Source organism: Ammospiza nelsoni, chromosome 11 (genome assembly GCF_027579445.1).
Source record: "Ammospiza nelsoni isolate bAmmNel1 chromosome 11, bAmmNel1.pri, whole genome shotgun sequence".
Classification (NCBI taxonomy): domain Eukaryota; kingdom Metazoa; phylum Chordata; class Aves; order Passeriformes; family Passerellidae; genus Ammospiza; species Ammospiza nelsoni.
In genome coordinates this window covers 14,334,153-14,346,792 of record NC_080643.1, presented here as the reverse complement: position 1 = coordinate 14,346,792, position 12,640 = coordinate 14,334,153, and the positions used below count along the sequence as shown (strand labels likewise).

General features: G+C 55.5%; 1 protein-coding gene across 2 annotated transcripts; it reads right to left on the bottom strand.

Annotated features, from left to right (window-relative positions):
* Nucleotides 1–218: 218 nt before the first annotated feature.
* On the bottom strand, nt 219–11,708 carry BAP1 (BRCA1 associated protein 1). 2 transcript variants are annotated; one of them, XM_059480407.1, is made up of 17 exons: nt 11,604–11,708; nt 9,379–9,408; nt 9,226–9,280; nt 8,509–8,641; nt 8,012–8,131; nt 7,477–7,538; nt 7,265–7,407; nt 6,659–6,737; nt 5,912–6,035; nt 5,647–5,764; nt 5,096–5,283; nt 4,638–4,771; nt 3,574–4,046; nt 3,312–3,469; nt 2,514–2,606; nt 1,920–1,992; nt 219–1,645 (listed from the first exon to the last, which is right to left on the bottom strand). In XM_059480407.1, the coding sequence occupies exons 1-17, from the start codon at nt 11,638–11,640 to the stop codon at nt 1,512–1,514; spliced, it is 2,154 nt and encodes a 717-aa protein (XP_059336390.1). In that variant the 5' UTR covers nt 11,641–11,708; the 3' UTR covers nt 219–1,511. The 2 variants fall into 2 exon arrangements, with proteins under 2 accessions (XP_059336390.1, XP_059336391.1); XM_059480408.1 differs by having other exon boundaries at nt 3,366–3,469; nt 11,604–11,706.
* Nucleotides 11,709–12,640: the final 932 nt, after the last annotated feature.

The window sequence follows — 12,640 nt, the reverse complement described above, 5'->3', positions numbered from 1 at the left end:
CCTCTCCTCGTGCCCTCCTTCTGCTGAGGTGAGTCCTGCCCTTCCCCTGCTGAGGTGTGTCAATAAATGGAGCCTGGTATTGTTGCACTCCCCACGATTACTTCAAATCTCTACACCAAACAGAGCTGCCAGCAGGGGTAACAGGGCCTGGAGCTGGCACGTGGTGCTCCCAGCCCCACTGCCCCCCACCTCCTTCCCTCACACACCTCTTCCATGGCTGGCCATTACAGGATAGCTTTATTCCTTCAGACAGATCCATTATTTACAGCACTTGATATTAGACACAGCAAGAGACAGAAGGATTTTCTTTCCTTCAACAAATACCAAAAGAACTGTTTCATAGTCAAGATCTGCACACATATTGAAAAATATTCAGTCCTCTCCTGTGGCAGCTCCACCCCAGGACAGTGCTGGGGAGCAGTGCTCACCTGTGGTATCTCAGATTTCTGCCAGGCTCCTGGGGGCTGGCAGGAGGCAGCCAGGCTGTACCAGCAAGCTCTGGTTAGCAGCCAGGGGTAAGAGATGTGGGCTCCCTCTGCTGCTGCCCCCATCCTGCCTCCACCATTGCAGCAACCCTGCCAAGAGGTTTTACCAAGCCACAGCCAGAGTCCACCCTCGTGCCATGTCCAGCACCCCCAAGGCCACCATCTGCACCTGGTCTGTTCACAATTCACAGGCTTTCTCTGGGACCTGCTGCAATGCTGTGTGACCCACAGGCATTGCCAGGGCCACAGAGCTGGGCCCAAGGAGAGCAGCCAGGGCAACAAGAGGCACCGGCCACTCCCAGCACTGCCACAGAGGGCTGGGCACAAGGCCCAGCTCCAGAGATGAGCCTACCCACCCTCATCCAGCAACAGAGCTGCCATGGTCCTCTGGAGAGCCAGGCTACATGGGGAAGGTGTCACCATCCCCAGGAGCTCAGCCAGCCCTGGGCAGTGCAGTGTGGGGTGGGTGCAGAAGCAGCTCTGTCCTGGAGCCACCTTGCTAAGAATGGCCAGAGTCTGGGTTAGGACCAAAAATCAGTTTGGGGAAAGGAGGGAGAAGGATAAAAAACATGAACATCATGAAAACATGAACATCCCAGGGAAGCACAGAGCTGAAGGCCCAGACACAGGAGGACACAAGCCACAGCCAGCTGTGGCCAGCACAGCCTCATGTGGGCATTGCCAGTGTTCCCACAAGGCCAGACCCATCCCCAGCTGGGTGGGCTCTTTCCCTCCAGTCACAGTCCTCAGCCAGGGTGCTGAGACAGAGGTGACAAGGTCTGGCTGCTGCCATGGCATGGTCAGGCAGCTGAGCACTCCAGACTCCCTTTGGCTGCAGGGACTCCTCCAGACAGGTTCTTGCCTTTCACAGCTTAGGCACAGAGAAAAACCCGATTTCCCTTTGTCCCCAAGCTCCACCTGGGCAGAGGGCTTGTCACTGTGGTCCCTTTCCTTGGGCAAAAGGTAACATAGATGCAAGTGCCAGTGCCCAAAGCCACAAAGCCCAACTGCTGTTTGCAGCCCTGGCTACTGGCGCTTGGCCTTGTAGGGGCGGGAGCGTTTCCGGCGGTCCGGCTTCCTCTGCTTGTGCAGGCGGCCGATGCTGACTCCCTGCCGCCGGCGCACCGAGATGTTCTGCTCCACCAGGCTGGCCAGCATGCCTGCAGGGAGAGCACACACACAGCCTGGAGGGCTGGGATCACCCATCCCACAGGGCAGCCCTGCCTCTCTCACTCAAAAGCCAGCACTGGGCATCTCTTGGGACTATGAAGTGGAAGGAGAAAGCAGAAATCTGTAGCTCCCCAGGTGGAGCGTCAGCCTGTGCCCCAGGCCTGGCCTGAGTAGGAAGCCAAGCAAGGTGAGCAGCCCAGGCTCCCAGCTGCTGCTCCATCACACTCAGTGCCCCAAACCCTCTGCCCCGTGAACTCAGCTCACCTTCCTGGGCCAGCATGGATATGAAGGTACAGATGAACTCGTCATAGTTGTGGGTTCTCCTCTGATCATCGATCTACAAAGAGACAAATCCACAAATAATCCACAAGCAGGGGGCAGGGAGAAGGGACAGTTCAAGGTTAACAGGGGACAAAGAACTGGAATGCCTGGCCCAGCCCACAGACTAGGGAGACTGAAGCAGGAAGGGACCCATCTCCCAGCCTATCTTAGGCCAGTGCACAACTGGGACTGTCTCCATCCCAGTTCAGATGCCAGCATGTTCCACAAAGACCAGCTGGGAAGAGGTGAAGGTGGGCAGGGGAGGTATCTCTGCTGACTCTCCCAGGCGTCCTATCAGTGCTGATGTTCATCCCAGCACTGTATCACCCTCCCCCAGGCTGCCAGTCCTGGCCCAGGGCTGTGGTCTGTCCTGGTAACAGCTCTGCCCTGCTGGGCTCTTTGGTAACAGGGACAAGACTGAATACTCCTCATCACCATTCTCAGGTGAACCACTCTCCCTCCATTTTTACCTAAAACCACCCCAGACAAAAGCCTTTGGGCAGCTAAATCAGCAGTGCAAACAAGCCAGCAGCACACCTTGAATTTCTTCCTCTTCTCTACCTCCTCCTTCAGGCAGGCCTCGTAGTTTGCAATCTCTGCTTCCACACACTTGAGCAGTGCCAGCAGCTCCTGCAGGATCAAGCAGACCAAACATGAGCACAGACCCAGCCACAGCCCAGGAGCCAGCAGGGTGAGCTGGCAGGTGCTCCTCTCTCTGTTAGGAGAGGGATGATTCATCAAAGGAAAAACACTCGCATGGGGAAAATGAGGAGATCAGTTCATTGTAAGGAATTCACTATGGCTAACCCCAGGGGAGATGAGTTCTGCCTCAGCCCCAGGGTTTTGGGACAGGAGAAGGGCTGCCTGTGTTCCAGAATCCAGCCCCCCCACCCTCCAACCCCAGGGCTGCTTCCCTTCAAAAATAAAATCTGAAGACTTCCCTTTGAAATAGCAGTTCCTACCCAGCTCTCTTCCAGGCAGCCCTTGGTGCCCTTGTGCTGCCTCAGCCTGGTAGTGCCCCTAGCTGGAGGGCACAGACAGGCTGTGAGTTACCAGCAGGCGGGGGCTTGGGGTGCAGGGTCTCACGAGCTCCTGGCCCAGAAGAGAGCACAGCAAGCTGAACATCTCAGCTGCAGAGACGGGGTCTGTGCCCACTACCAAGGCAAAGGTCCCCAAGATGACGCGAGGCACAAAACCTGCACTGCCCTGTGCCTCGAGGCACGGCTGCGACGACACGCGAGGGGACACCGTGCACATGCAGTTCAGCCACTGCCAGCGCTGCTGCGCCTCCGGGTGAGCTCCACGTTCCCAGGGCTGTCACAGCACAAAACTCACCTTGGGAGAATACTTTTCCCCCCCAGGGTGATCACTGGTCCTGCCAAGTCCCACCTTCTCTTTGCTGTCACTGGCCTCACTGCCCTCCTTCTCCTCCAGTTTGATCGTAACCGGGGCCTCTTCACCGGGCTTGATGGAAGAGGGGGAGTTTTTCCCATCTACACACAGGGGAAGGAAGCATTAGGAGCCACCACAAAGGACTGGCATCCCCCCCCGAAGTCAAAGGACACTGTCCTGTCACCCCTGTGAAGCAGGCACTGACCTGCAGCAGCCAGCGGGCAGAAGACGCCGTCCTCGGTGAGGTGCAGCAGGCCGGAGCTGACGATGGGCCCCAGGTCCCTGACGGCGCGGTTGTAGCGCAGGCAGTCGAGGCGCAGCAGCCCGTCCTCCTCGCCGAACAGCACCTTGGAGATGTGCGAGGTGACAGGGCTGGAGGGGCGCGTGGGGTTGGCCGAGCGGATGGGCGAGCGCAGCGGCGAGTTGAAGGCGCTGCCGATCTCGGAGGCCGTGTCCGTGCTCTCGTTGCTGGGCGTGGGGGACGGCTGGGAGTGCGTGACCACGGCCACGGCGGCGCCCCCGCCGCTCGTCTTGATGGACAGGGGGATGGAAAGGTCCTTCTGAGACTCCTTCAGCTTCTCAGCCAGGACGTTGATGGTGTTGGGCTGCAGCACGGAGAGCTGGCCATCTGCGGCCCCTGCCACGTGCTCTTGCTTCACTTGCCCTTTCCTCTTGTACCTGCCCAGAAACACAGCAGGGGAAGTGAGTAGCTGGTGGAAAGAGGTGAGGCCCACCATGGACACTGCCAGCTGTGCTCAGCAGTCCAGGCTGCCTGCTGGGATGAAACAAGGTCTGAAACATCACCCACAGCACCACCAGCTTCTCTTGCAGCACCTCAGCACCACTGGGCCCCACAGCCTCAGGGTTCCCTACACTGCTGGGGGGCACAGTGTGCTGTGTACCCCCTGCTCTTCTTCCAAAGCCCCCAGTGCTCCCTTGCTGTGACCCCAACTTCCTGGCCTCAGCAGCAGTCCAAGCACACCAACACTGTCACCAGGAGCTGAAGTGGCAATCAGCACTGTGGAACCAAGGTTCCTCAAAGCCCCAAAGCCTGCTGCCAGTACACAGTTACTCTCAGGAGGCTGAAATTCAGAGTTGGCTGTAAAGAGCTACAGAAGGACTTTACAAAACCCAGTGAGTGAAAAGTAAAATGGCAGGTGAAGAGAAGAATGGAATTATCAAGATCTAAGGAAGGAGGTTAGGAAAGTCCTTGTTGACAGGTCTGCAAATGTCAGCTCCCAGCCCCCCACCCACAGCTCAAGCCGTCACCTGATGGCTGAGTTGGTGTTACGAACTTCCTCCTCATCATCATCATCATAGTCATCCTCATCATCCGAGTACTGCTGGTGCTGTCGGACTGGGACCCGGTTGCGACCCACTCCTGCTGCAAGGTCTTCCTCCTCCTGCAACACACCACTGCTGAAGGCCTGCTGGCAGCAGGGCAAGGAGGAAGAACCCAGTGGACTCATCCTTGGTCTAGCCCAACACCAGGACGTGGCTCTTTAGAGAGGAAACAGGGACCCCTCCCCATTTTTGTTCAGTTTACCCACATTAAGGCAAATCTCCTTTGTCAGGTCAGTCCTTATTTACCCTCTCTCCCCCCAGCCTGGGTTAGTGCTGGGCCAGGCTTAGGCCAGCTGACAGCTGTGGTCCCAGAGAGGGGAGGGAGTGCAGGCAAAGAGCTCAGCTTGAATCAGCTGTGCTGCCAGCCTGGCACTCCAGCCTACCTGCATGGGGGACTTGGCATAGTTGTGGTTATCCAGGAAGGCTGGCAGTCTCTGCACAATGGGGTTGGGGTTTGCTGGAGGGGCCCCATTGATGCCGCTCGCTGCTGTCTTTGGCACCGGTTTGGATTTGCTGGGTGGGCTCTGCGTGGCCGTGGGGTGGCCCTGGCTGGTGGCTTCATCAGTGCCATCTGCCACACAAGCACAGCACAGCCTTTCATCACCAGCACTGCCACCTTTTACTCAAATGTTTTCTACCACCCCTTACCCAGGTGAGAGAAGAGCTCTAACACTCTCCCAGACTGCACCTCCATCTGTCACCGGTGTCCCCAAACTCCAGCCCTCCCACTTTCAAGCTTCACACCCTCCAACACAGCCCCAGACACACAGGCATCACCATACCCAGCACAGTGCACATGGAGCAGGGCTCACAGAAAAGAAAGTGAAGCTGACAACAAAACTGCCCCAAGCTCCAGGTCAGCCAGCTGTTGTCACCACCCTGTGCTCACCCCATGGCAGGCCAGGCTGGCAGCACTGCTGGTACAAGGCCATACCTGGATGAGTGCTCTCTGGAGTCACAGTCTTGCTGCTGGCTGGCTTTGCCTCTTCACCAGGCTGAGACTCCTGAGACTTCTGGGTCTGGATCAGCTCAGGCTGAGTTACTCGGATAAGCTGTAAAGCAAATGACAGAGAAGCTGCATGCTGGACCAGCAATGACCCAAACCACATCCTTCCCACTCAAGCACTGCAGAGCTCATGGGGGTGAGCCAACACCAAGAGCCCAGGCCTTGCCCTCCCTCAGGGGCTGGGCTGCCCTACCTGCTGCAAGGCCTCCAGCACAGTCTGGCGGTTCATCTTCAGGATGTGCAGCTTGGACTCATATTTCATCCTGCGGTCAGGCACCACGGCCATCAGGTTGAAGCGGATGTCGTGGTACGGCTCCCTGCAGGAAGGGCAGAGCCCTCAGCCACAGGATCATGGTGACAGCCCCATCCCACCTCCTGCCCAGGCACTGAACACTAATACACTCATGGCTTCTCCCAAAACCAGGTCAACCTCACAGTGGCCAATGAAGCAGTACAAGGTTTCTTCAGCTACCACACAAAACACTCTGAAAGTCACAGGTTAGCTGAGGTGAGAAGAGACCTATGAGACTCATCTGCTCCAGGCCCTGCTCCAGCAGGATCACCCAGAGCTGGTCACAGGACAACATCCAGACAGCTACTGAATAGCTCCAAAGATGGAGATTCCATCTTTAGGCAGCCTGTGGCAGTCACACTCATGCCCAAGCATCCAAGAGGCCCAGCTCAAGACCAGAAGCACCACTCCTTCTCCTATGGACTTGAGCTAACACAGACCTAACCAGGCCACTCCTAAGGCTGTGCAGCATTTGTAGGGATTCTGCATCCCACAGGGAATGCATGCTGTACAGGCAAGAGGCAGAGCACCTGCACCTCTCCATAGGCAACCTCCACTTCTACAAGCTGCCACTCAGAAACCACAGGACAAATAATCCAGGGGAACATGGCAAGGGGCCAGTGCTTGCCCCCTGGGCCAGGACATTACCCTGCAGTGGCCAGGCCAATGCGCTCCATGATCACTCTCCTGGCTTTGTCCGTCCATTCCTCATCATCTGCCCACGGCCCTGTGAGAACAACACACAGCTGCACTTAGCAAAGCAGGCCATGCTGAAGTAATCCAGGTACAGGAAGTGGGTACCTTACCAAGGGACTGACAGACAGAAACCTGGGAGGGATAAATAACTGCCTGAATGATGGAACTGAGGGGTCAAGTTGTAAGAGAAGGGAGTAACCTGGGCAGCCCAGTGGGATCTGTTTGGACCAGCTGTCTCAACACGTAGTGGTTATTTGGCACAAGGAGATAAATTCTCCTTGCTATATGAAGTTATTTCAAAGCTGAAGGACCTTATGGCCCTGAGCAACTGGGAGGAAAATGGAAAAACAAAAGCAATGCATTTAGAAATAACATTCTAGGCACAGTCCCCAACCTAGAACGCACAGGCTCCAAAATTAGCCGTCAAAACTCAGGACAAATCTCGGAGCCATTGGAGTCTGGGAGCCAGTTAACTTAAGACGCAATGAGAAACAATACACTTGAACACTCCAGGGTGCTATTCATCCATGTCAAGAGGCAGGAACAGGTGGCTCTTACCGTGGTCAATGGGATAGACCTTCAGCCCATCGAGCTCAAAGAGCCGTCCCTTGATGGGCACGTAGCTGACAAAGTGAAACGCCTCCATGGTCCGCACGGCGCTGATCCCGTTCTGCTTCTCCGGCAGGTGCCGTGGCTCTGGCCTGCGAGGGACAGGGGCCATGGAGAGCCTGCCTCCTCCAGATGGGGGCAGCTGCAGGCCCCTCACTCACCTGGCATGGCTGTTGTGGGCCTTGGCCAGCTCCGGGGCGTTGCCGATGGCATAGCCTTTGCTCTGCAGCCAACAGCAAGAGAGGACAACAGCTGAGATGTGACAGGGAACAAATGAAATGCTTCACCTTCCCACACCTTCCCTCCATCTACCCACAGGAGCAGGACAGAAACCCTCAGGCACATCCTCTACCCTTCTGAGTTACGGGTAAAGTCCAAGATGGAAAAAGCACACAATTTCTACAGAATAAATTATAGCTGGAGAAAAACAAAGTTCACAATAGGTCTGAAGGGAGGAGGACTTTTGATTACAGGGAGTAAATGACAGAAGGCTCAGAGCTGCACCCAGCCTAAAGGGGACCAAGGCTCTGAGCAAGGCAAGGCAGGAATATGAGAGAGAAGAGGCAGACCTGCTGCAGTGTGCAGCCACAGAGGCATGGAAGGAGCCAGCTCATGAAGAGCATCACCCCAAAAGGGGAGCAAGAGGCAGAGCCAGCTGTGCCACCCCTGCACAGCCCTGCCCAACCCTGCCCCTACCTCAGGGCTAAAGCCTTTGGTGAAATCCTTCATGCGGCTCAATGTGGGGCCCAGGTCAACATTGTTGCAGTTCAGGAGGACGCTCAGCAGGGCATGGGTGGCACAGGAATTGGGGATCAGCTAGAGAGTAACACAAAGACCAACTTAACCAGCAGGAACAAGGCAGCCTTTCAACAACCCCCGTGTTGACAATAATCAACTGAAAGCACTGATGCAAGAACCATCAGCACTTGTGAGAGCAGCGACCTGACCTCAGCTCTCAGAGGAAGGAGGAAAATCAGTATCACTGAGTGAGCCCCACCATGCCTCACGAGCATCTGCTCACAGTGCAGGCCACAGCCTCCCAGCCTTCACTGGATTCCCTCCAACCTGGAGCTCAGGGAAGAGGAGCTGCCCTCATGACCAGCAAGATCAGTGCAGCCTATCAGTCCCACACTGCTTCCCTGAGGTGCCACAGGAGACCCCCCACACACACCTTCCCCCAGGCTGGAGCCTACCTGGTGAGCAAAGAACATGTTATTGACGATGTCATCGTCGATCACCGACGTCTCGTCCACCAGCGTGGAGACCTTGCGGCGCGAGCGGCGCTCCTCAATCCACTTGAACAGGAAGATGAACCCATACACGGGGCTGCAGAGAAAGCAGCAGAGCTCTGCACCAGCCACACCACTGGGCTGCTCTGCACAGCATCAGAAACCCCTGATTCACAGCACCAGTGCCATCCTTCTGGCAGTGACCATCCCTGCCACAACACTGCTGAGGACACTCCTGAGCTGATGCTCCAGGCTCAGCCTACAATCAAGCTTGAAAACTTTGGGGATTGACAAGTCTTAAGAGGCTGAAGACAAAGAAATGGGAAAATCCCCTCTGGACACTGAATGACCCTCCTTTTACACTCACCTTGGATTCATTTCTGAGAGGAATTCAGCAATGGCTTTTAAGAAGCGACAGCCTCAAAGCCTTTTCACAGCACCAGGACAGGGAGAAAGCCCACACTGCAACCACACCACCTCTCCATAGTGAGAGGGAGTTGAATCCCTTGGAGGATGTCCCCCAGCTGCCCCAAACCTGAGGAAGCCCTCCTGGTCCATAACTCACAGCTCTGATCTCCATGACAGACAAGCTCACACAGCCCCTCTGAACACATGGCCATGAGTTCCCAGGCCCACAGACCACTCTGCTCAGCACAACACACTCTCAGGCCTCTGACTCACCCTTGGCATTTGCTCTGCAGATCATAAATCTCCTCTACCTGCACTCCCTTGACCCCTGCAGACAAAGGAGAGAAGCTGGTGTAAGGCCTACCAAAAAGGACAGGGTAATATGAGGCACAAAACCAACTCCTCAGAAAGGTTTCTAGGACTTACCAAAATCTTCAACCAGGAGTGTGAAAAGACCTGAAAGGAACAAAACCAACAGGTTACTTCTAGCTGAAGAGAGCAGAGAGGAAACCCACTGCCATCATCCCCTGAGAGTCCCACATGGTCCCAGGCCAAGGCACAGCCAGAGATTCCACAGCAGAGGCACCAGGATCACACCCAGTGCCAGCAGTGGGGCTGCTGAGCTCAGAGTGCTCCAACAACCTTCATCCCTCCATCCCCACTGACCATCCTCTTCCTCAAGGGAACCTGAACCAACTCTTCCCTGCCAGAGCCCACTGCAGCTGGCTGCCAAGTGAGCAGCACAGCAGAGAGCACCTAAATCACACACACACTTGTAACCAGAGAAATAAATGACTGAAGATATCACTAGATACTTAAAAATATATAATTTCGGTTCATGTTAGTGAAAATCATTGAGGGGAGATCCAGATCACAGCAACAGGGCTGCAGGGAAGTCCAAGGGCTGAAAGAAGCTCATCTTCATCTCCTGGTCTCTTTGGGGGAACCAAATCCAACAGCCTGTCTCCAGTGGCTACAAATTACAGGAGGATATAACCAGGGACACAGAGACAACCACAAGAAAACAAGGATTATCAGATATCTGAGCAGCAGCTGCCCCTCTGATGCTGGAGCAAAGGCAGTCAGCCCAATTCTCAGGCAGTCACTCTGCCTGTGGAGGAAGCGAGTTCGAGACTGGAATAACAAATCTGCTTTCTTAGCTCCCTTAGAAAGGCTGCTGAAAGCCTGAGAGGAAGTCCAGGGAATACCAATAAGAAGGATTAAATCCAGAGAAACATCTCTGTAAGCAATGCATTTAAGGACCCTGATGTATGTGACTCAATTAAGAAGAGCCCAAGGGGCTTCCACACCAAAGCTGAAATGATTAAAACAGGGAGGAAACTCTTGGGAGCAAAAAGTCTTCATTAATTTAGTAGAAAACATTGTATTTCTTACAAAATGGTCAGTGAGAAGCAATATGCTGTGGAAATAACATGCTTCAAACCAGTGGGAGGCCAGGCCATTACACCACACCCCATCACCTTCCTGGTCCCTTCCAGCCCCACTGTTTTCTCTGGCATATTTCAGCATTTCATTTTACCTCAGCACCCACAAGAGGCACAGCCCTGCTGCTCTCCTGGAACACTCCAACACCCACACCACATCATAGGGCTTGGCTGGACACATCCTGGTGTCCACAAGCTCACACAACACTATGCCAGCAGCCTGCATGTCCCCAGGGCTCTCCACCCCACCCAAACCTGGATCCAGCGACCCTTCCTGACCAGTTAGGCACCCACAGATTCCACCCCAAGCCCTAAGCAGAGCCAGTGGGGAGACATTCAGCTACTGGGATGTGCTGGAAGCACAGAGCAGCACATGGGTCACTTCTAACTTCTGTCCCAGCTGCCACCCCTGCATCCAGACTGCCACATAGACAAGAAACCTGCCTCTGCCCAGACTTTGTCCCCCAAGCAAATAACCTTCCCCCCCAGCTGTGGGAATCCAAACCATGTCCTGGGACTTTCTGCCATGATGAAGGCCGGGAGGGGAATGATTTCAGCCTTTTCCAAGTACCAGTAAAGAGAATAAAGAACAGCAAAACTGGGGATGACTGGGACACCAACACCAGACAGAATCCTTTGCTGAGTGCAAGAGACAAGGATAATTCCAGACGTCACATTTCCTCACCCACAGCCCCAAAAACTCACCACCCCATCCCAGAGAGCAGCTCCCAGCCTTGCAGAGGACAGCCCCATTCCACACTACAGCGACCCAGAGGGTTAAATCAACATTTCAGACAACACCGGCTTTAGCCCTAAATCCCAACCCTGAAACAACTCCGTCACTCTGCCACAGCACCCAGCGCAGGGCAGCGGGAAGGGGACAGCCCTGCCTTGTGCTCCCGCACGCCCCAGCCTCACCGGTGCTCCCACAGCCCCCAAACTTCACCCGCACACTCCATACCCGCACCCCCTCCAAACTTTACCAGCTCACCCCCAGCCCCCCCAAAACTCCCCCCGTGCACCCCAAAGCCCATCGCTACACCCCACACCCCCAGCCCGCCTCTGCAGCCTCCCTGGCCCGTCCGCCACGTCCCCCCCAGCCAGGCCCCGCCGCCCGCGTGTCCCTCAGAGCCCCTTGGCCGCCCCGAGCTGTGCCTCGGCCCGTCCCCGGCCGCGCCCGCTGCGCGGAGCGGTGTCCCGGCTCACCGGGGTCGCTCTCCAGCTCCAGCCAGCCCTTATTCATCTTCCCGCGGGCCGGGCCGCGCCGCCATGTCCGGCCCCCACTGCGGGCCCCGCCGGCGCTCCCCGCTCTGCGTCATCGCACGCGGTGATGTCACCCGGCCGCGACACGCCGCCATGCTGGGGCGGGGGCGGACGGGCGGGCCCGGGAATGGTCCGGGATTGCCTGGGGATGGGCCGGGAATGGGCCGGGAATGGCCTGGGAAACTGCTCTGAGGGAAAGCCCGGGAATGGCCTGGGGAACTGCTCTGAAGGAGAGCCAGGGAATGGCCTGAGAATGACCCGGGAATGGCCCGGGATTGGTCCGGCAGGGCCTGGGGATTGTCCCGGAATGGCCTGGGAAACTGCTCTGAGGCAGAGCCTGGGAATGGCCCGGTGTTCCCTGAAAATCTGCTCTGAGCAGGAGGAGGCCCCGGAGCTTTTGCTTCTACCCATCCGTACTGTAACGTTAGGTTTTAGTGAATATTAAAATGGATTTACATGTGTGGTGTTAAAGCAATTTTGTTGTAAAGATACAGTTTGTATTTCTGCTGCTAATTGAGCTTGGTGAAATAGCTGATGTGAGTGTGCCTGTGTTACACTCCCTGCTGGCATGGGATAACATCCCATGGACACAGGATGAGGACACCTGTACAGTGCATCCATCAGCACTCACTGTCTGAAGGCACTGTGGGCCAAAACTGCAGGTGGTGATAAAATGGATTAAACCCACAGCCAAGGAATACACGTGCTCTAGAAGGGTGGAACCAAGGAGGAGCCGTGCTAAACAGTCCTGGAATATGTAAAATAGTTTGGGGAAACGTTTAGTATGCATAATTGTTTATGAATATGTAACTGGCTAATGCCATAGAAATGGTACATGAAGGGTGTTTCCAAATAGCAGGAGTGCTCTTGGCTGAGACACACCTGGCCATAATAATCTTTACTTTATGGGCTTTATCTCCTATTGTCCTTTATTAACTGTTTAAAGTTTTACAGGACAGTAAATGTGTTTTTCACAGCAC

What these genes read in the sequence shown, in the direction of transcription:
- BAP1 (XM_059480407.1), bottom strand. Translation starts at nt 11,640, where the DNA reads ATGAATAAGGGCTGGCTGGAGCTGGAGAGCGACCCCG. An exon ending in GCCCACAACAGCCATGCCAG is followed by an intron (nt 7,408 to 7,476) that starts GTGAGTGAGGGG and finishes TGTCCCTCGCAG; the next exon opens with GCCAGAGCCACGGCACCTGC. An exon ending in CTGCCCGCTGGCTGCTGCAG is followed by an intron (nt 3,470 to 3,573) that starts GTCAGTGCCTGC and finishes CCCTGTGTGTAG; the next exon opens with ATGGGAAAAACTCCCCCTCT.